Source organism: Oncorhynchus keta, chromosome 4 (genome assembly GCF_023373465.1).
Source record: "Oncorhynchus keta strain PuntledgeMale-10-30-2019 chromosome 4, Oket_V2, whole genome shotgun sequence".
Classification (NCBI taxonomy): domain Eukaryota; kingdom Metazoa; phylum Chordata; class Actinopteri; order Salmoniformes; family Salmonidae; genus Oncorhynchus; species Oncorhynchus keta.
Window position 1 is genome coordinate 38,655,091 of NC_068424.1, and position 23,808 is coordinate 38,678,898.

Genomic DNA, 23,808 nt, shown 5'->3' on the forward strand with positions numbered 1-23,808 from the left:
GTTGCAGTATGAAGATGCCCTCTGTCAGACAGATAGGTATTGAGGCATAATGTAGGCGCTTGATAACCCCTCTGGCAACCCTAGTTAACGTGGTCCACACACACACACACACACACACACACACACACACACACACACACGACTCAGACCCCAAACACCTTAATGCTCAGTGCTGACAGCACACGGTGTCACTAAATGAATCCCTTTCCAAGCATCTCTTCTAATGCATGCAAACAGACATTCCAACGGTGTGTGTGTGTGTGTGCGTAAAAGTCATAAAAGGAAAATAAATAGAAAATCTAACATAAGCATGGACTCATCCGCCAACTTTATTGTTACGTACAACAGGGTTGGTTCTACAGTTACCTGAGCAGGATAAACATACTCTTACTGGAAATAAATATTAATTTATTTATTATCTTGTTAGATATCATCACACAGTTGTCGTCATCTTCTATAAAGCATACGTTTGTATCATTCTGAGAAAGGTAAGGTTTTCAGGTTCACTAACAGCTACGACCACAGACACTTTCAGCCAAGTTTTGACAGTCACGATTTTGTGAAACAGACATATTAGCTATGTGATTACTTTCTCACCATTGATTTGTTTGTGCTGCAAGACACTGTGCCAGACACAAGCAAGGAGAGCTATGCTCAGCTTAAGTTGCCGGTTTGACGATAATAAACTCATTCCTTTCTAGTTAGTTTCCTCCATTAGAACAAAGCAGCATATTCACTATATATTCTATGCAAATATATATTCTCAATATACTGTATCTATACATAGCTATACATATATATATAATCTAACTATAGAAGTCTATATTCAATATGTATATATAGAATTTGGTAGGGTTTTTAAAACATTCAAGGTACATTCACTTACCATGTGATTTCTTTTCATACGAAAAAAGGTTACACAGTCTGACAAATGTTTAAACCACATCTACCATCCCTCTACAAGTCAATCTCCCAACCAAGAAACACAACATTGAACATCCCCCATCATAAGAAGCAAACAGAAGAGAAAACAGGCTTATCTGCTCAGTTTCCAATGACCAATCATAGCATTAAGAAAATGTACATTAAAGTTCGCTTCAGTCTAGTATTCACACCCTTTTCCTGAATTTAAAATGGATTAAATGGAGATGTTTTGTCAGCGGCTTACACACAATACCCAATAATGTCAAAGTGGAATTATGTTTTGAAATGAATTCAAAATGAAAAGTGGAAATGTCTCGAGTCAATAAGTATACAACCCATTTTGTTATGGCAAGCCAGAATAAGTTCAGGAGTACAAATGTGCTTATCAACAAGTCACATAATAAGTTGCATGGATTCTGTTTGCAGTAATAGTGTTTAACATTATTTTTGAAAGCATTAATGGAATATCCGTTTGGGCATTACACTTTGGATGGTGTGTATTCATTTCCATAAAGTGCATTAATTACACTTTGGACAGGTGTAGAGGAAGGGTACCGCTCAGGGATTTCACCATGAGGCCAATGGTGACTAAAGCATTTAAGGAGTTTATTGGCTGTGATATGGGGAAACTTGAGAATGGATCGACACCATTGTAGTTATTACTTTATTTAACCTTTATTTAACTAGGCAAGTCAGTTACAGTGCCTTGCAAACGTATTGACCCCCCCTTGGCATTTTTCCTATTTTGTTTCATTACAACCTAAATAAATTGATTTTTTAAATTTTTTATTTGGATTTCATGTAATGGATATTGGTGATAGTCACCAATAGTCCACATTGGTGACGTGAAATGAAAAAAATGACTTGTTTCAGAAAAAAACAGAAAAGTGGTGCGTGCATACAGTCAGTTGAAGTTGGAAGTTTACATACACTTAGGTTGGAGTCATTAAAACTCATTTATCAACCACTCCAAAAATGTCTAGTTTTGGCAAGTCGGTTAGGACATCTACTTTGTGCATGACACAAGTAATTTTTCAAACAATTGTTTACAGATTATTTCACTTTCACAATTCCAGTGGGTCAGAAGTTCACACACACTAAGTTGACTGTGCCTTTAAACAGCTTAGAAAATACCAGAAAATGATGTCATGGCTTTAGAAGCTTCCGATAGGCTAATTGACATAATTGAGTCAATTGGAGGTGTACCTGTGGATGTATTTCAAGGCCTACCTTCAAACTCAGTGCCTCTTTGCTTGACATCATGAGAAAATCAAAAGAAATCAGCCAAAATTGTAGACCTCCACAAGTCTGGTTCAACCTTGCGAGCAATTTTCAAACGCCTGGAGGTACAACGTTCATCTGTACAAACAATAGTATGCAAGTATAAACACCATGGGACCATGCAGCCGTCATAACGCTCAGGAAGGAGACGCATTCCGTCTCCTGGAGATGAATATACTTTGGTGCGAAAAGTGCAAATCAATCCTAGAACAAAAGCAAGGGTCCTTGTGAAGATGCTGGAGGAAACAGGTACAAAAGTATCTATATCCACAGTAAAAACAAGTCCTATAATCGACATCACCTGAAAGACCGCTCAGCAAGGAAGAAGCCACTGCTCCAAAACCGCCATAAAAGACATACTACGGTTTGCAACTGCACATGGGGACAAAGATCGTACTTTTTGGAGAATTGTTATGTTTGGAGGAAAAAGGGGGAGGCTTGCAAGCCGAAGAACACCATCCCAACCGTGAAGCACGGGGGTTGCAGCATCATGTTGTGGGGGTGCTTTGATGCAGGAGGGTCTGGTGCCCTTCACAAAATAGATGGCATCATGAGGAATGAAAATTATGTGGATATATTGAAGCAACATCTCAAGACAGCAGTTAGGAAGTTAAAGCTTGGTTGCAAATGGGTCTTCCAAACGGACAATGACCCCAAGCATACTTCCAAAGTTGTGGAATAATGGCTTAAGGACGACAAAGTCAAGGTATTGGAGTGGCCATCACAAAGCCCTGACCTCAATTCCATATACATTTTGAGGGCAGAACTGAAAAAGCGTGTGTTGTAGGAGGCCTACAAACATGACTCAGTTACACCAGCTGTCAGGAAGAATAGGCCAAAATTCACCCAACTTATTGTGGGAAGGTTGTGGAACATTTGAACCAAGTTCAATAATTAAAAGGCAATGCTACCAAATATGAATTGAGTGTATGTAAACTTTTGACCCACTAGGAAAGTGATGAAAGAAATAAAAGCTGAAAGAAATCACTTTACTAATATTCTGACATTTCACATTCTTAAAATAAAGTGGTGATCCTAACTGACCTACGACAGGGAATTTTTACTAGGATTAAATGTCAGGAATTGTGAAAAACTGAGTTTAAATGTATTTGGCTAAGATGTATGTACACTTCTGACTTCAACTGAATGTATTCACCCCCTTTGCTATGAAGCCCCTAAATAAGATCTGGTGCAACCAATTACACTCAGAAGTCACAATTAGTTAAATAAAGTCCACCTGTGTGCAATCTAAGTGTCATATGAGCTGTCACATGATCTCAGTATATATACACACACCTTTTCTTAAAGGCCCAGAGTCAATAACACCACTAAGCAAGGGGAACCACCAAGCAAGCGGCACCATGAAGACGAGGAGCTCTCCAAACATATATTTAATCCATTTGGAATTCAGGCTGAAACAACAAAATGTGTAATAAGTCAAGGGATATGAATACTATCTGAAGGCACTATAAAAAGTTATATTTTTGAAGACATACCAACAGTTGTATTTTGTTGTACACAGACCTCAAGTGCACCAATTCCACAGGTTTATACTGAATAATAGTTGGCAGCATTAGTTCAACATTTATGTAAAGTCTTTAATGTAATAGTAACAAATTGAGCTAGTTTTGTCAGTAGTCAATCAATCACTCTTTCCATTACCAGAGTACACAAACAAATATATATAATAATATATCATCTGTTTATGAGTCCTTTATTGATTATTAGCCAGAAATAAATAAGGTTCTCAATCTATTTTCAGAAGGTCTCAGATGTTTCAGTCAGGTGCTGGTGTACTGAGAAGGTTTTCCTCTAGGTCAAAATAGCTAGACATATACCATGTACCGTACTCATATACCATTTACCGTACTCATTTCACTGAGGGCAGAGTGGCTGCGGGTTTTCGCCCCTCCCGTGTACTTGATTAATTAAAGTCACTAATTAGGGCTTAATTGAAGGAAAAAAACTAAAACCTGCAGACACAAGGCCCAACATTGAATGAGTTTGACACAAGGTCTATAATTAGTTTTCAACCAAAAAGTACTTTCAAATTACTCACGTCATTTAACAAACAGTTTCACTGTGTCTATGGCCAATAATGTATCTACATTTAAAAAATAAAAATAAAATACACAATACAAAAAAAAACTATCCTTTCCATTTTATTAAACAAAATATTAAAACACACAACTCAAAACCTAAATACAAAATCAGAACTAACAAAAAACAGTGTAGTCCATAAAATACCATATAATAATTACTAATCTATCAAGAGGATTCTCAAACAAACTAACCTGTGCTATAACTGACCTCTGTACGGCCCATTTACACACTACTGAGCTGAGCTGCACTGTACTGCACTGGCCTGGTTAGGAGGTTAGGCATCCACCATTCCATAGTTGCTGGAACTGTGGGGCAAAGGACCATTTGAAAATAAAATGTCCCCACTGTATGTTTGGGGTCAGCTTGATAGTGTAGAAATGGAATAACTGCGTGTGTTTGAGAGCAGCCCACTGTGCAAGATGGGCTCAGACAGACACAGACAGTGAGTGCGGTGCGTTCTAGGTTGTCTTTATTGCAGTCAGGCTGCCCCGATTATTAGCTCTCACAATGCCTGGAGATGTTTAACATCGGAAACCATGTTAATATGGTATAGCAATCTTCTGATGCACTGTTTGGAACCGTCGCTTCATTAGAAGCTAAAAATAATCAGTAAAGTCAATCTTCTGAGATGTGCAACGTGACTGCAATGGAAACGACCTGAAACGTGTCCAGTGCCATGTTAATGTGGGCTGTGAGAGGGCAAGTCCATCTCCCTGTCCCCTGAGTAGGCGCTGAGGGCCTCCCAGAGTACCTGGGTCTCCTCACAGTGGTGGTGGACCGCCCAGTGCTCCATCACCTCCTCCTTACTGTCCAGGACCTGGCTGCACAGCACACAGTTAAACACTGAGCCCTGCCCGAGGACTCCTCTCCCTCCCCGGGCTGAGCGGCCGGTCGGCTCCCCCTCTCCATTCCCATCGTCCTCTGTCCCCCCCTGGTGGTGGGAGAGGATATGCCGCTTCAGCTTGGAGAAGGAGAAGAACTCTTCGTCACAGCTCCCACAGCGGACTAGGTTCCTCTTCTCATTGAGCTGGCGCCAGTAGTGCGCGGCGTGTTTCACCAGCTCGTCCTCGGCCTCCCGGCCCCCTTGGAGTGCCCCTCCCAGACCACCAGCCCCGTCCCGCAGGCGCACCTGCACCTCCTCCCCGTGCACGTAGAGCAGGTGCAGCTTCATGTCGGCGAAGGTGGGGGTGATGGCCTGACAGCGACCACACTTGATCTGGAGCTCCACCGGGTCCTCGCGCTCCTCCTGGCCCTGCTCGTCCCCCTGGTCTGGAGACATCACCCTGGAGACACATACAAGATGGAGACAGACATGATGGAAGGAAGAACTGTGTTGTTTTATGAAAATTGGCGAGAATCTAACAATATCCTAAGAAATGTATCAAACTCACAGTGACCAAAAGTCAAGAGTCCTATTGATGAGACAAGTATATCAGTATGTAAGTACTATTTATAATTCTGAAAATGTAGGTAGTCACCCCTCCACAGGCACGTCGTCTTCATGTTGGCTGATGGATGGCTCCACAGTCAGGATAACCTTATGCACCTCCCTCAGATGGCTGAAGTACACGCCCACGTAGCCAAAAGCCTTCTCACAGAACTCACAGCGAAGTGTCCGGCGTGGTCGGCCCTCTGAGTGGTGCAGCTTCATGTGAGTGCTGAGCGAGCCGGAATGGGCATAGGCCTTACGACACACTGGACAGACGTAAGGCCTACTGTTGGTGTGGCTGTTCATATGGCTCTGCAAGTGGTGTTTGAACTGGAAGCAGCGGCTGCAGGTGGGGCAGTGGTGGAGGGGCCGGCTACTACCCAGGTAGACCCTTTGAGAGGAACTACCCCCTCTCAGGTGAAGCGTGGTAGAGGCTGACTGGGGCTGGCGAGGACCAGGCTCCAGAACCTTAGCAGAGAGTCGGTGCTGTATGAGGAGCTCTGGTTCCAGGCTGTCAGAGGAGGTGAGGGAGGGCAGGCTGACCAGCTGGGGAACTGTCTCCATCAGCAGCATGTGGTGAGGCTTGGGTCTGATGCTGCGGTACTTCTTAGAGATGTCCACCTCCCTCTGCTGCGAGATGACAGCCGAAGGAGAAGGCTTATCTGGAACCCTCCTCCGAAAGAACGACAAGGATCTCTTCTTCCTTGCCTCAAAGGCCAGAATATCCTCCATTGTCTTCCTCTTCCTCCCCCTCTTCTTGCCGGGTGGTTTCTGCATCTGAAGCGTTCCCAGCAGCGACAGGGTGCCAGTTGTCTTGGCCTGAGGCTGGCTCTGCAGCAGGGAGTTTGGCATGTGGTTCTGACAGAGGGCCTCTGCAGTCTCTGGGGTCTTGGACTGGGGATCAGAGGGATATGGGGTAAGGCCGGGCAAGCCAGGCTGGCTGGGGAAAGCCTTCTTGGGGGACATGGCGTTGAGGTTGAGTTTGGTGGCTGGTATGAGGGTGCTTTTTATGTTCGAGTAGGGCAGGATGGGCAACTTGCCTTTGGGTGGGGTGGGTATAATCTGGACAGCTTTGCTGAAGATGGCTGGAGAGAGGACAGTGATGCTGCTACTTGCTGGCTGTGGATGGGGCTGTTGGGCTACAGGCTTGGGTTGGCATGGCCTAATGCCAACCTTAATGTTGCTCTCTTCCTGTGGCAGTTTGACTGGGGAGCTTTTAGTAAAACCACCAGATGCGTATTGGAGGTTCTGCAGCATGCTGGTGACGGGGCCCGGGCCGGGGGCAGGAGTAGACATGTGGTTGATGGTGGTGTCCACCACTGCTACTTGCTCCAGTGGAGACCCAGAGTAGAGCACAGCGTTGTCCGGGAGCAGGGCTGTGAGGGCTGAGATCTCAGAGGAGGCTGTGGAGTCGATCAGTATGACCTGTTTTGATGGCTCCTCCTTGGGTTCCGGAGATGACAACTTCTTTTTTACCGCCGCTATTGACCTTTGTGGCCGGGTTGTCACGGCAGTGGGTGTGGCTAATTTGACCTTCTCCGGGGTGCTCTTGGCCCTCATTGGCTGATATCTGGGGATGGGCAGCTTCAGGTTCTTCTGGATTGTCTGTTGCTGCGGCTGTTGTTGCTGTGGAGATTGAGGGGATACGGAGGGCGGCAGGGCCACTAGAGAGAAGGTCCCCTCCTGTCCTGCCACCTGCATCAGGGCATAGTTCTGGGCCGGGACCAGGATGGATTTAGGGCTGACGGCTGTAGAGGCTGCCTCTGGGAGGGCAGAGGGGTGCTGGCAGGACAGGACGGCGGTCGGGGAGGGAACTACCGCTGCTGGGGCCTTGGGAGCAATGCTTCTGAACTGTAGGCTCTTCATCATCTAGCCTGGCATGGAGGTCTAGACCCAGACCTGTCTTAGTCTGTCAACAGAACAACAAAATTAGTGAAGTTCGAGAGCTATTCCCAACAACAACAAGGGCAGTTAAAGAAGTATTCCAACAAAACATTGTAGAAAGTTTTGGCCACAGACCCTACTGATTGCACGCCATCATCTGGCATAGAGGTTTACATTTGTTTGTCAATACAACAATACTGATTGAGATACCAACGTAATATCCTGCCATATTTTTGGTCACAGACCCCAACTATTATGTTCTTAGCAGGAGGGTTAACCTTAGTGTTCTTAATGGTGTCGTTACAAAGTGGTTAACAGTCTGAGATGTGAGACACAGGTAGCATCCGAAATGGCACCCTAATCCCTATACGAGTGCACTACATTTGACCAGGGCGCATTTGGGACACATCCTGAGATGAAACACAGACCGAGGCAGTCACTGACATGAACATTTCTAAAGCTTCCACAAGAAGACTACTATCCTGTGGTTCTTCCTGCACACACAAACATCCCCCCCACACGCACACTACCCCCAGGCACAGACAAAGTGCCCCCTTTGATTTGAGCCCAACGTGCAGCCTAGTTACCGCTGTGGCTCGGCAGGGTGCTCCCTGTACCCCCCTCCTCCCTCGTACCCCCTGTACTTCCTGGAAGGATCAGTCAGTAGAGCGTGAAAGCTGCCCAAGGGCAGGACAGACAGGAGCTTTACCACTACATCAAGAGGGGTTACCTCTGTGTGTGTGTGTGTATTACCTCTGTTAATCACTGCCCATTCTCTCTAGACCAGCAGTAGTAAAGCCTAGCTGTGGGGCTAAAACAGCCTTACTCACAAAGCCCCACATTCTGAAATCCCAATGCCCCATATCGACAAATTATATTTCACAGTACAACACCAGGGATTAGGCTTTAAAGTCAGCAGTTTACAGTAATTTTGGATGTCGAACATCGAAAAGCCTAGGATGGGTTAAGGAGGAGCCCTGGTAAATGATTGACTACTTTATAAAAGGTGTAGAATGGTCATAAACTTCATCTGAGCTACTTTATCAACTCTAGTAGGATGTGTAGGCCTATACTGAAGCTTAAAATAAATTCTAAGCAAATATCCACATACATGTGTTTGAAAATAAAGATTACAGCAGAATTTTTCAAATGAACGTGATTGTAAACAGATGATTGACAGGATTTGAATATTCACATTTTTTTTTATCAGACTTTCAATACCAATAACAGTCTTATCGTGGGCCTGTGTCCAAGTTGTGTGCATGATACCTGTCAGATTCAGAAAAGAACACCAGGATCTAAATGTACATAAAAGGTAGCTACTCGCACATTGCTACACCTATCCAATCTAACAACTTTCAAAGGACTTAGGCTGAACCAATGCTTGCATTCATTTTAAAAATAGGGGAAAAGGATATAAACCCACATTGTTCAAAACCTGGAAGTATTTCAGTGTGAGAGCAGATAATTTATACAGTGTCCACACAGCATCTTAACTCCATACAACTGGAAATAATTCCCTCTCTGTTTGGACAGTTGATTTCAATTCAACTGTGAGTTTGGCCATTTGGCCAGGCATTCAGTCAACAGAGGGGAGTACAGCGGTAGGATATCTAGAATGCTCCCAAGACTTGAAGGGGGCATGGATGGTGTGTGTGTGTGTGTGTGTGTGTGTGTGTGTGTGTGTGCATGTTTGGCACTGACAGGCTACCCAGGAGGTTCCTCCCATCAACTCAAGAGTTTACAGTTGAACCCCAAGAGGGAAAGGGAGGGAAGAAAGAAAGGGAGGGAGTGTATTATGCAGCCGCGCTGAAGCCAAGCAACCAACCACAGGCAGCGTTAGGCCGGCGTGCTGTCGGCTTAAGTCAGACTGATGACTTCTCACGGGAAAGACTGGGTGAGAACAAAGACAGAATGACGAGAGAAAAAACTAAAGAGAGTGAGAAAAATGAGTAGACACTAAGTGTCCAGTGGTCTGATCTGATGAGAATTGATAGCAGTGTAGCACTGCAGCTGGTGTGTTATAACTGAGGAGGAGTAGCTGCACCTATGCTCCTAGAGTGTGTCCCAAACAGCTCCCTATTCCTTAATATAGTGCACTACTTTTGACCAGAGCCTTATGGACCCTGGTCAAAAGTAGCCATTTGAGACGCAGTCCTAGTCTCCAGAGGTGGTGTGCTGCTCCAGTAAAACACACCAGATAACCTCCCAGACTAGGGCTGCCACAGGAAGTACAGTGGTGGGGAAGGAGACAGACAGAAGGACTGGAGTGGTGTTGAAGACTATAGCCTCAGGCTAGCTACATCCTGTCATCTAGTCAGAGTGTATTTAAACCACAAATTCCAGATTAAGATAAAAATCCTAGAACTGCCATCTCTCTCCTCTGCCTTCTATTTGTTGCTTTGCACCCTGCTCCTCAAGGCTTCAAAAAATACCAGCCCCCCCTACCCATCTCCCTCCTCTGTCCATCATGTATCTCTCTCGTTCCTTCTCCTCCTCTGCCGTTCTTCAGGCCCCTCCTCCTCCTGCTGCTGCTTCCCTCTCTCTTGTTTAGGGATTCTCCTCTCAATGTGCGTTCCTATCTGCATAATGATGATGCCAACATCCCTCCCGCACTCCTCCCCCCTTTAGCCACATGTCGACCTGCTCTGGGGCGAGGGGCCTCGCTGTTGAGGCCCCAGTGTCAATCACATTATAGCTCCACAGCAGATGAAATAAAGAGAGCAAGCAAGAACAAAATAAATGAAAAGATAGGAAGAGATTGACAAAGAGAAAGGTTGTGAATGTGTAGTAAACCCCTGTAACCCATAGGCCAAGGGGGTAGTAATACAGTGGTGTATAAGGGGGTGGTGTATTTTGCATTGTGGGTGGTGGTATAGTAGCATATTAGAGCCGGCCTCCCCAACACACCTGCGACTGATGATCATGATATAAGTACAGCAGGGAGCAGCAGCAGAGACACACAGGGTTGGCCCAGTGGCAAACTAGTAGGGTTAACTGGAGCGAGAGAGCATGATGACAGAGGAGAACGGGTGAGAGGAGGAGGGGATAGGACGATTTCTGACTGCTCCTCCCAACCTGGACTCATATCAGACAGCTACATTGTTGTTGTTATTGGAGTAGAGAGCATTTTGATTGGCTGAGCACACAGACAAGGAGGAGAGCAACATTAATACAGGGCAGGCTAGTGTCATATGACATAAGTATGAGGAGTGTGGCTCTAAACGTAAAACAAATATGGCAGAAATCAATTTCTTTGTATGTGATAATATGAGTCTATACGGTTTCAATTAACCTCAATATACTAGTGTTGTATTTAATGAGCTTTCTACATGTACATCATGTTCTATGTCTTTTCCAGAGTAGAGACCTCTTTACCAAAGCCTCAAAGGCACAAAGACACTTAATCTGGTGCAGGCTTCAAACTGCCAGCCACTCTAATCTACAATGGTTCAGGGGTCAGGGATGGGCTGAGGACGGACGACGGGTTTCTCTGGCAGTAGAGGGGGGAGGGAGTCCGAAAGAGAGCGAGACCAGTAACTATGGCTGTGCCGTCCGAGCCAGGCCTTCCCAGTGTCAGCCAGAAGGCCAAGAGGTGAAAGGTGAGGTCTGGTGTTTACGTTAACAGTCAGGTCACCAGGGTTACGGTAGGGCTAGGGCATTGCTTTGGCCGGACCGGTGGGACAGTTCACGGACATATCCATCCATGTGGAATGGAATGTGCTGAAGAGGCCGGATTGATCGGATGGATACAATCCAGCGGTCAATGGGTCATGCTGCAGCCAGACAGACATAGGCGATGTTCCAAATGGCACCCTTTTCCCTAAATAGTGCACTACTTTTATACCAGAGCCCTGGTCAAAAGTAGTGCACTATTTAGGGAAAAGGGTGTCATTTGAGACACAGCCAGACAAAGAGAGCAGCCAGTAGCCCAAATAATTCACTGACCGACCGCTGATCTGATGTCTCCCTGATTGGTTTACATGTGGGAACTTAGGCCTATAATTGGTTGTAATGACAACCCAGTTACGAACGGTCATATCAAGTCCAATGTTGTGGTCTAGGAGCAGTGGTCATGCACTGCCCCTCTCTCTCCACTGTTGTGGCCTTTGGTCAGATTAAGGTTTTGGCCCTTACTTTGTCTGGCTCCAGACTGGTCATGGCTCTGTCCCACAAATAGTACAATATATTATGGAGAATTAATTGAATGGAGTTGTGAGAATTCCATCTTCATCGATTTCAAAAAGACAGCTGGTAAAGCAGGGGCAGCATGTGCCGAGTGTCTCAGAGAAAGAGTGCTGACTTAGGATCAGTTTGGCCTTTTAGACCAAATCCTACTCTGAGATGGTTGATACAGCCCAGGGTTTCCGTCAGGAAAACTGGGTGCCGGATAACGTGACGGGGAAGATTTTAATTTACCGGACCAATATACCCAATTTAGGTCGTCCACCCACGGTGCTCAGAATGACAGAAATCACATTTAGATGATGGTAATTAATCTTAACAAAACATTCAACTCCTGTATTGAAGCAGTCGATAAAACATAATTCTCAAACATTCGCCAAAATGCGATTTGCGCCACTCTAAACAGCACGCCTGAGGAGAGCGGTTCCATCTGACAGAGATTAAAATCTTTAGAAAAGTAGAAAGAGGGAATCTAAAGATGTGCCTTCAGCTTCTGGACGATGAAAGAAAGTTGATATGAAAACCAATAGAACAGGAGAGCTTGGTTTCAATGGAATATGAGGAAGTCTTTATAAAATAATAGCCTCCACGTTCCTATGGTCGGATTTTGCTTAGGCTACTTTGAAGCAAGGTAAGACATGCCTCAATGTGAAGTAAAACATTCAGGTTTCAAACAATGTTTTCAAAATGCATACTGCCTTCAGTTCTCATTGCAAAGTGGTGGGTGATGCGCTGATAGCCTGCCTACCATTGGCCATGCACTTGAATGGCAAATGGGAGGCATGCCTCAATTACCATTTGAGAAGAAGAAATAAAATAGCAGCTATTTTTAATCCTGAAAATCAAACTGTTCAAAATGAGCTGAGAAGCTGAAGCAGCAGAGTGATAAAAAGTCTCTGTATGCTGTGCTTATGCGATAAATACGATTAACGATTCAAGAAAATACACACGCTCCAATTTAATGATTTTTTGGGATGCAAATTAACCTAGAAAAGGATAAGCATGACGGGAAAACGTATTTCAATAAATAAATACAAATCATTATTTTGCAATGGGATTGATAGTCAAACGAAAACCCTGATACAGCCCAAGATAGAGCTGTGCTTATCTCATCTCAGTCCGTGGAATAAAGAGAGAGAGGAGGCTTGTTTTTCTTCTCAGATTTTTTTGTAATTAAAAATCCATCAAGACACCTGGTGCTTCACATTGAGTTAGAACAGAAACTTCAAACAGCAGGACAGAGAGACCGACCCTATATAGCACCCCCCCCAATATCAGACCTATGCCCCTTCTGCCCACCCCATGCCCCCCGCCCCTGGGGCAAGGACCTCAACATGACAGCAGGACATATGCCCAGGCCGTGAGCAGAGCGACAGGCCCAATCTTACACCCACCCAAGTCCCACCCTGCAACCTAAGAGGTATGTATCAGATGCTCTGCTCACACCTACTGTGACGGTCCGGGCCTAAACCACACAAAAACAATACTAGACACTACGGAACACAAAGCTTTTACTAATTCATCCTGGAATATACAAGGTCTGAGGTCATCTGCCTTCATCAAGAAATTGGAAATACAGACATTGTCATCCTACAAGAAATATGATATAAAGGAGACAGACCCACTGGTTGCCCTCTAGGTTACAGACAGCTGACAGTCAAATACACCAAACTACCAGGTGTAAAACAGGGAAGACTCAGGGGGTATGCTAATTTGGCATAGAGCAGACCTAACCCACTCTATTAAATTAGTCAAAACAGGAACATTTTACATCTGGCTAGAAATGAATAAGGAAATTATCTCAACAGAGAAAAATGTCCTCAGGTGTGCTACCTATATCCCCCCAATAGAATCTCCGTACTTTAACGATAACAGCTTCTCCATCCTAGAGGGGGAGATCAACAATTTCCAGGCTCAGGGACATGTACTAGTCTGTGGTGACCTAAATGCCAGAACTGAACAAGAACCCGTCACCCTCAGCACAAAGGGGAACAAACACCTACCTGGAGGTGACAGCATTCCCTCCTACATATGTCCCCCAAGACACAACTACGACAACACAACCAACAAAAACGGGTCACAACTCCTGCAGCTCTGTCGGACGCTGGGTATGTATATAGTCAATGGTAGGCTTCGAGGGGACTCCTATGGTAGGTACACCTATAGATAATATCTTGGCAGTAGTACTGTAGACTACTTTATCACTGACATCAACCCAGTCTCTTAAAGCGTTCAGTCAGTCCACTGACACCACTACTTGAACATAGCTATGCTCAATCATGAGGCATCAAAGCCTAGACAAAAGGTTTCACTGTAATAGTGAAGGTGTAAACTTGGCAGTAGAAAACCTAAAACAATGTATTTGACCTCTGAGATTCCATATCAAATCTAAGAAAATTAAAAACAATGACAATTGGTTTGATGAAAAATGCAAAAACCTAAGAAAGAAATTGAGAAACCTATCCAACCAAAAACATATGATGAATCACTAAAGCAATACAGAAATAAACTACGGGGAAAAAAAGGATTAGCTCAATGTAATTGAAGAATCCATCTTATCCATAGAATTGGAAAACTCGAAACAAACACAAAGAATTATCTATCGAAACCAGAGATGCATAAACCACTTCGCCCATCTTTTACAAATAAATCTTATTTGTCACATACAGGTTTATGGCAGATGTTATTGCGGGTATAGCAAAATGCTTATAAAAAACGAAATACTGCAAAGTTTCCTAAGAGCTAGAAGTACGGCAGCCCTCTCTGTCAGCACCATTTCATCGTTTGGCTCTATAACAAAGAACAAACAGCATAAACATATACATGATCAAATACAAATCTTAGAATCAACTATTAAAGACTACCACAACCAACTGGATTCTCCAATTACATTGAATGAACTACAGGAGAAAATACAAACCCTCCAACTCAAAAAGGCCTGTGGGGTTGATGGTATCACTAAATGAAATGATAAAATATACAGACCACAAATTCCAAATTGGCAATACTTAAACGTTTTAACATCATCCTCAGCTCTGGCATTTCCCCCAATATTTGGAACCAAGGTCTGATCACCCCAATCCACAAAAGTGGAGACAAATTTGACACAGCTGAAGGTGGAGGATGGAGGGGGGTCTGGAATGGAGTGCCAGGGGGAGGGGAGAGTGGGAAGGGCGAGCACAGCAGCAGTCAGCCCAGTGGAGGCCAGGCCAACCTCCCCAAGGTCTTAGCTCAGATTAAAGGTCTGGATCTCTGCTAGATAAGGGCAGGATGCGGGGGCAAGCCTTCATAGCCAGCCATGTCCAGCGGGCATGTTCTCAGCCACCCCCCATAATCAAGGTACTCTCCTCAAGCTAACCAGGTCCACAGTCTCAGTGTGTGTGATACCACAGCCTTGAATTATACTACGATCTGTATGGTACTGAACACAAGTGTAGACTAGGTATCGGGCATCATCTACAGTTCAGCATCATTGTGTCCAACAAATTACAGCAATAGGCTTTTTATATTATTTCTTCATACACTTTGGCATAAAACTGATCAGACAGCACATGCCAGTTCATTATCAAAACACAGAGAACTGCATAACACCTGACCATAACACTATCCTCCTAACTCCTTCTTACATACAAAAACTCAAACAGGAAGTACCAGTGACTCACTCAATACGTAAATGGTCCCATGAAACGGATGCTAAACTACAGGACTGTTTTGCCAGCAGAGACATTGAGGAGTTTACCACATCAGTCACCGGCTTCATTAGTAATGAAGCCGGATGAGCTTCATCACCAGATGGCAACGTCATCCCGACCTGTTTGATAGCTCGTCGTCTCCCACAGTGACCACCATGGATTACAGGCAACAGCCTCACTGAGCTAAAGTCTTTAGCTTTCATGGAGCGGGACACTAATCCGGACACTTAAGAAATCCCACTTCGACATCCGACAAGCTAATAAGAAATCCTGCTACAGCATCCAATGAGTCATCAAACAGTAAAAGCGCCAGTACAGGACTAGGAATCCTACTACGTCGGATGTGGCAGGGCTTGCAAACTATCACGGATTACAAAGCGAAGCCTACCAGTCTTGATTACTGCAACTCGCTGTTGGCTGGGCTCCCTGCCTGTGCCATTAAACCCCTACAACTCATCCAGAACGCCGCAGCCCGTCTGGTGTTCAACCTTCCCAAGTTCTCTCACGTCACCCCGCTCCTCCGCTCTCTCCACTGGCTTCCAGTTGAAGCTCGCATCCGCTACAAGACCATGGTGCTTGCCTACGGAGCTGTGAGGGGAACAGACCTCAGTACCTCCAGGCTCTGATCAGGCCCTACACCCAAACAAGGGCACTGCGTTCATCCACCTCTGGCCTGCTCGCCTCCCTACCACTGAGTCTAAGTACAGTTCCCGCTCAGCCCAGACAAAACCATTCGTCCTCTGGCCCCCAATGGTGGAACAAACTCCCTCAGGTAGCCTGGACAAATGACAATCACCACCAGACACCTGGAAACCCCACCTCTTCAGCCCTAGGATGAAAATCCTTCTCACCCCCCTAAAAGATTTAGATGCACTATTGTACAATCTGTTCCACTGGATGTCATAAGGTGTATGCCCAATTTGTAAGTCGCTCTGGATAAGAGCGTCTGCTAAATGACTTAAATGTAATGTAAATGTACCAGACAAACTAAATGCCATCTATGCTCGCTTCGAAGGCAAGCAACATTGAGCCATGCATGAGAGCAACAGCAGTTCCGGGACGACTGTGTGATCTCGATCTCTGTAGCTGATGTAAGATCTTAAAAACAGGTGAACATTCACAAGGCTGCGGGGCCAGATGCATTACAATGACGCTTGCGCTAACCAGCTGGCAAGTGCCTTCACTTACACTTTCTCTCCCTGACCCTGTGTCTAATATCAACATGTTTCAAGCAGACCACCATAGTCCCTGTGCCCAAGAACACCAAGGTAGCCTGTCTAAATGACAATCAACCAGTAGGACTCACATCTGTAGCCATGAAATGCTTTGAAAGGTTGGTCATGCCACACATCAACACAATCATCATCCCAGACACCCGGGACCCACTCCAATTCGCATACTGCGCCAACAGATCCACAGATGACGCAATCTCTATTCCACTCCACACTGCCCTCTCCCACCTGGATAAGAGGAACACCTATGTCAAAATGTTGTTCATTGACTAAAGCTCAGCGTTCAATACCATAGTGCCCTCGAAGCTCATCACTAAGCTCAGGAGCCTGGGATTGAACACCACCCTCTGCAACTGGATCCTGGACTTCCTGATGGGCTGCCCCCAGGTGGTGAGGGTAGGCCCCCAGGTGGTGAGGGTAGGCAACAGTGGAGGCTCTTCAGAGGAGGAAGGGGAGGACCATCCTACTCAGTGAATTTCATTTATTTTAATTTTTATGTTGAAACATTAAAATCATTTTTAGAGAAAACTATACTAAATATATTTGCGTCACAAAATAACTGATTAACACACATGGTTTTGCAATTAAAAAGGTCTACAGTAGCCTCAACAGCAGGGTAGCACCATGGTGTAGTCGTAAGACAGCTATTTTCAATACAAAACCGAGGCGGCTCATGGTTGTCACCCCCTTCCATAGAGTTACACAGTAATTATGACTAGGGCTGTTGCGGTGACCATATTACTGCCACACCGACAGTCATGACCGCAGTAAAATGTGTCTGCCCGGCTCAAATCCGTCTTCTGTAGCAACATTTGATATTTTTTTACATTGGATAAAAGTAGAGGCTCAGAGCTACAAAATGGTATATCATACACTGCATTAGACCATTCTCCTTGTATGACTGGTGGAGGAGAGTCAGGCGTGTTCTACTGATGCTGAAAGACAAATTCCAGAAATACTTTAGCATTATTATACAATAGATGCGAAATGGCATTCTGAGATCACTACACACAGTTCATACACGTAATGTTAGCTAGCTAGCTAGCCAGCCATTGAACATCAGCTGACTAGCTAACACCAAGCTTAAACCAGTGATACAAAGCGATTGTTAACCAAATAGGTTCAATGTTAGCTAGCTAACATTATGATTAGGCTATAACTAGCAATGCAAATTGGCATTCTGAGAAAACATCACTAACTTACACACACTTCATACACATAAGTTAATGTTAGCTAGCAAGCCAGCCATCTAACCTCAGTTAATGTAGGCTAGCCAACAGCAAGCTTTAACTTTGGGTCTTTTGTTTAGACATGTGACGTTAACGAGCTAAAAAATGAAATATAATCCCAATCCATAAAGTAACGTTACCAGCTATTCAAACCAATTGTCATAGCTAGCTAAAGTAAACCAAATAGGTTCAATGTTAGCTAGCAAGCCAGCCATCGAACTTCAGCTGGCTAGCTAACAGCAAGCTTTAACTAGCAATACTAATTACACTATTTGTGATGTGAATTGAGTATATAGTATGCTTATTGGTCATAGAATGGATATAGTTAGTATGCCAAAAGTTCCCGGATGTCTTACTAATTTCGCCAAAATATGAAGTATACAAGAAGTGGACACTATATCCGTACTTTAGGGCCCATAATGCAATTCTTCCGGAAATGGGCGTGGCTTCACATCGTTTCCAGATTTGAAGGAAATGACGGAAAATATGCAGTCAAAGTATAATGTGAGCGGATACAAATTCATTGCTTTAGCCAATTATCAAATGTTAAGAAAATATTGAGCAATGTAATAAAGTAATGACTTTCCAAATAAGTTACCTTACACGTTATACTGGCTGACAATTTGTTAGGGTGTCCTTACGAACCACAGTTTATCATTACAGCAGTATGTACCGGTACTAGCCCGGTAGCCTAGTGGTTAGAGCGTTGGGACAGTAACCGAAAGGTTGGTGGATCGAATCCCTGAGGTGACAAGATAAAAATCTGTCGTTCTGCCCCTGAACAAGTCAGTTTAATCCAGCGTTCCTAGGCTGCCATTGTAAATAAGAATTTGTTCTTATTTGTTATTTAACTGACTTGCCTAGTTAAATAAAGGTAAAATAAAATCTACTCCGATTTCAGAGCAATTTACGAGTGCTCAAAACTGGCAGTAAATGTCAGCAAAAAAAAGCGTAATATAATTGTTGCCAGCAGCACAGTTCTAGTCACCAATGCTCTGGATAACATGGAAACTGACTAACCAGCTCTGCTAGGGCGAGTAAAATATCATAGTGGTCTCATTTGTGTCTGGAAGTAGCTAGCAAGCTAGCCAACGTTAGCTTGGATGCTTGACTACCGCTGTAAGGTCAGATCTCCCAAATCAACCCTACTCTTCAGTTCAAGCATCAAGTGTGCACTCAGAGTGAAACACTCAATTTATAAACAAATCAAATCAAATCAGACAATGCAATGAATTTACGAGCGCACGCTGGCACTCCAGATTAATTTTAACTTCTCTAGGATAGGGGGCAGCATTCGGAATTTTGGATAAAAAGCATGCCCAAATTCAACTGCCTGCTAGTCATCCTTAGAAGTAGAGATATGCATATTATTAGTATATTTGGATAGGAAACACTGAAGTTTCTAAAACTGTTTCAATCATGTATGTGAGTATAACAGAACTAATTTAGCAGGCGAAACCCAGAGGACAAACCATTCAGATTGTTTTTTTTGGGGGTCACTCTTTTCAGTGGGTTTTCATTGGGAATCCAGATTTCTAAGGGACCTTCTTGCAGTTCCTATTGCTTCCACTGGATGTCAACAGTCTTTAGAAATTGGTTGAGGTTATTCCTTTGTGTAATGAAGAAGTACGGCCATCTTGAACGAGGGTCACTTGAAGTGTACTGTTAGAGGAGCATGACCAGAAAGCATGCTTCAGTTTGTTTTCTTCCTGTATTGAACACAGATCATCCCGTTTTCAATTTTATAGATTATTTACATAATAAAATACCTAAAATTGTATTACAAAAGTATTTTGAAATGTTTTAGCAAAGTTTACAGGTAACTTTGAGATATTTTGTAGTCACGTTGGAGAAGTTGGATGGATCAAACGCACCAAATAAATGTACATTTTGGATATATATCGACAGAATTAATCGAACAAAAGGGCCATTTGTGATGTTTACGGGACATATTGGAGTGCCAGCAAAAGAAGCTCGTCAAAGGTAAGGCATGAATGATATTTTGTATTTCTGCGTTGTGTCTCGCCTGCAGGGTTGAAATATGCTTTTCTCTTTGTTTACTGGGGTGCTATCCTCAGATAATAGCATCTTTTGCTTTCGCTGAAAAGCCTTTCTGAAATCTGACATGTTGGCTGGATTCACAACAAGTGTAGCTTTAATTTGGTGTCTTTGCATGTGTGATTTCATGAAAGTTAGATTTTTATAGTATGAATGAATGTTTACGCGCCTGCTTCTGCCTACCACCACTCGGTCAGATACTTAGATACTTGTATGCTCAGTCAGATTATATGCAACGCAGGACACGCTAGATAATATCTAGTAATATCATCAACCATGTGTAGTTAACTAGTGATTATGATTGATTGTTTTTTATAATTTAAGTTTAATGCTAGCTAGCAACTTACGCAAATGCAGTAAGCCAAGATAACAGGCAGTCAGTCTCCTTGTGGAGTGCAACGAGAGAGAGGCAGGTCATTATTGCGTTGGACTAGTTAACTGTAAGGTTGCAAGATTGGATCCCCCGAGCGGACAAGGTGAAAATCTGTCGTTCTGCCCCTGAACGAGGCAGTTAACCCACCGTTCCTAGGCCGTCATTGAAAATAAGAATGTGTTCTTAACTGACTTGCCTAGTTAAATAAAAGGTATATATATATATATTTTTTAATCTGCAAATCAGCGCCCAAAAATACCTCTAGTTTACCCGAAAGATGAGTGAACCATTCTTCACCTCATAACATTTTTGGTCTGGCAGATTACGTGACACCCAGAATGCATTGTATAATGTCAACAAACATGGCGTCACACATAGCTGGAAAATTGCAATCATAGGTGCCCATTACAATATATGAATGAATCGGAATGCATTATGTGTCACCAGTAATTGAAAACGTGAATAAAAATGTTAAATACATTATCCAACACATAAATATACTGTATCACCTACAGCAGAAACAACACGATATACAGAAAACAAGGAAATTACTGTGATTGGACGTGTGTGTTCCTAAGTTATTATTTGTAAGAAAAACAACAAAGGCAAAGCGAGTGCCAGCAAGAAAATGTTCCAATTCTTGCAAGACTGCAAATATATGCATACTTGATTTGCACAAACATGAATGAAGTGCGGTGGGTTTTCCTGGAAGAGAGACGTTTATCCGGCTCAGTAAAGCCTCAAAACAAATTGTCTGCAACACTGAAATCTACTACTTATATGTGAATTAATGACGAGGTGGAACATACCTCAATTCAAACTGTTAGAAAAGAATTTGAAATGGACAAATTGAACCACCGCCTATAGACAATTAGCAGCCAGCGCGTGTTAACTGTCTTGTTGGGTAATATTCACATTTTGGAACAAGTGAATGCATTCTGACATCACGTGCATAAAACAACTCACACTGGGGCGACCATTAGAGATATTTGGAACTCACACGTGAAAAGGTTAAGCATTCTAGTACAGTTAAATAGCTGAAACACAAACACAAAAGTTATTTTGTTGGCAATTACACATGTCCCCATTACCGGTAAAACAATCCAAACCTATTTCTTTCACTTACTTGCTGTGCTGTTTTGTTGTTAATTTGTTGAGTCGTTTCATTCTCAAACAGGATTTTATCATAAACTCAGCAAAAAAAAGAAACGTCCTCTCACTGTTGTTTTCAGCTAACTTAACATGTGTAAATATTTGTATGAACATAAGATTCAACAACAGACATAAACTGAACAAGTTCCACAGACGAACAGGGTTAAAATCAAAAGTAACAGTCAGTATCTGGTGTGGCCACCAGCTGCATTAAGTACTGCAGTGCACCTCCTCCTCATGGACAGTTCTTGCTCCTCCATTTGCCAGTTCTTGCTGTGAGATGTTACCCCACTCTTCCACCAAGGCACCTGCAAGTTCCCGGACATTTCTGGGGGGAATGGCCCGAGCACTCACACTCCGATCCAACAGGTCCCAGACGTGCTCAATGGGATTGAGATCCAGGCTCTTCGCTGGCCGTGGCAGAACACTGACATTCCTGTCTTGCGGGAAATCACGCACAGAACGAGCAGTATGGCTGGTGGCATTGTCATGCTGGAGGGTCATGTCAGGATGAGAATGCAGGAAGGGTACCACATGAGGGAGGAGAATGTCTTCCCTGTAACGCACAGCGTTGATTGCCTGCAATGACAACAAGCTCAGTCCGATGATGCTGTGACACACCGCCCCAGACCATGACGGATCCTCCACCTCCAAATCGATCCCGTTCCCGAGTACAGGACTCAGTGTAACGCTCATTCCTTCGGCGATAAACACGAATCTGACCATCACCCCCTGGTGAGACAAAACCGCACCTCGTCAGTGAAGAGCACTTTTTGCAAGTCCTGTCTGGTCCCGCGACGGTGGGTTTGTGCCCATTTGCGACGTTGTTTCCGGTGATGTCCTGTGAGGACCTGCCTTTACAACATGCCTACAAGCCCTCAGTCCAGCCTCTCAGCCTATTGCGGACAGTCTGAGCACTGATGGAGGGATTGTGCGTTCCTGGTGTAACTCGGGCAGTTGTTGTTGCCATCCTGTACCCGTCCCGCAGGTGTGATATTTAGATGTACCGATCTTGTGCAGGTGTTACACATGGTCTGCCACTGCGAGGACAATCAGCTGTCCGTCCTGTCTCCCTGTAGCGCTGTCTTAGGCATCTTACAGTACGAACATTGGAATTTATTGCCCTGGCCACATCTGCAGTACTCATGCCTCCTTGCAGCATGCCTAAGGCACATTCACGCAGATGAGCAGGGACCCTGGGAATCTTTCTTTTGGTGTCTTTCCAGAGTCAGTAGAAAGGCCTCTTTCGTGTCCTAAGTTTTCATAACTGTGACCTTAATTGCCCACCGTCTGTAAGCTGTTAAGTGTGAACGACTGTTCCACAGGTGTTCCAATTGTTTATCAAATCAAATGTATTTGTCACATACACATGGTTAGCAGATGTTAATGCGAGTGTAGCGAAATGCTTGTGCTTCTAGTTCCGACAATGCAGTGATAACCAACAAGTAATCTAACTAACAATTCCAAAACTACTGTCTTATACACAGTGTAAGGGGATAAGGAATATGTACATAAGGATATATGAATGAGTGATGGTACAGAGCAGCATACAGTAGATGGTATCGAGTACAGTATATACATATGAGATGAGTATGTAGACAAAGTAAACAAAGTGGCATAGTTAGTGGCTAGTGATACATGTATTACATAAGGATGCAGTCGATGATGTAGAGTACAGTATATACGTATGCATATGAGATGAATAATGTAGGGTAAGTAACATTATATAAGGTAGCATTGTTTAAAGTGGCTAGTGATATATTTACATCATTTCCCATCAATTCCCATTATTAAAGTGGCTGGAGTTGGGTCAGTGTCAATGATAGTGTGTTGGCAGCAGCCACTCAATGTTAGTGGTGGCTGTTTAACAGTCTGATGGCCTTGAGATAGAAGCTGTTTTTCAGTCTCTCGGTCCCAGCTTTGATGCACCTGTACTGACCTCGCCTTCTGGATGATAGCGGGGTGAACAGGCAGTGGTTCGGGTGGTTGATGTCCTTGATGATCTTTATGGCCTTCCTGTAACATCGGGTGGTGTAGGTGTCCTGGAGGGCAGGTAGTTTGCCCCCGGTGATGCGTTGTGCAGACCTCACTACCCTCTGGAGAGCCTTACGGTTGTGGGCGGAGCAGTTGCCGTACCAGGCGGTGATACAGCCCGCCAGGATGCTCTCGATTGTGCATCTGTAGAAGTTTGTGAGTGCTTTTGGTGACAAGCCAAATTTCTTCAGCCTCCTGAGGTTGAAGAGGCGCTGCTGCGCCTTCTTCACGA

General features: G+C 44.0%; 1 protein-coding gene across 8 annotated transcripts in view; it reads right to left on the reverse strand.

The window, feature by feature from the left end:
• Window positions 1–305: 305 nt before the first annotated feature.
• The window catches only part of LOC118374643 (zinc finger protein 438-like), a 107,500-nt gene continuing 83,997 nt past the window's right edge, over window positions 306–23,808 (reverse strand). For all 8 annotated transcript variants that reach the window (XM_035761107.2, XM_035761114.2, XM_035761121.2 and 5 more), the window contains 2 exons: window positions 5,787–7,646; window positions 306–5,591 (listed from right to left, as the gene is read on the reverse strand). In XM_035761107.2, coding sequence (XP_035617000.1) covers window positions 4,988–5,591; window positions 5,787–7,606 — 2,424 coding nt within the window. In that variant the 5' untranslated portion in view covers window positions 7,607–7,646 and the 3' untranslated portion in view covers window positions 306–4,987. The remainder of the gene's footprint in view (window positions 5,592–5,786; window positions 7,647–23,808) is intronic.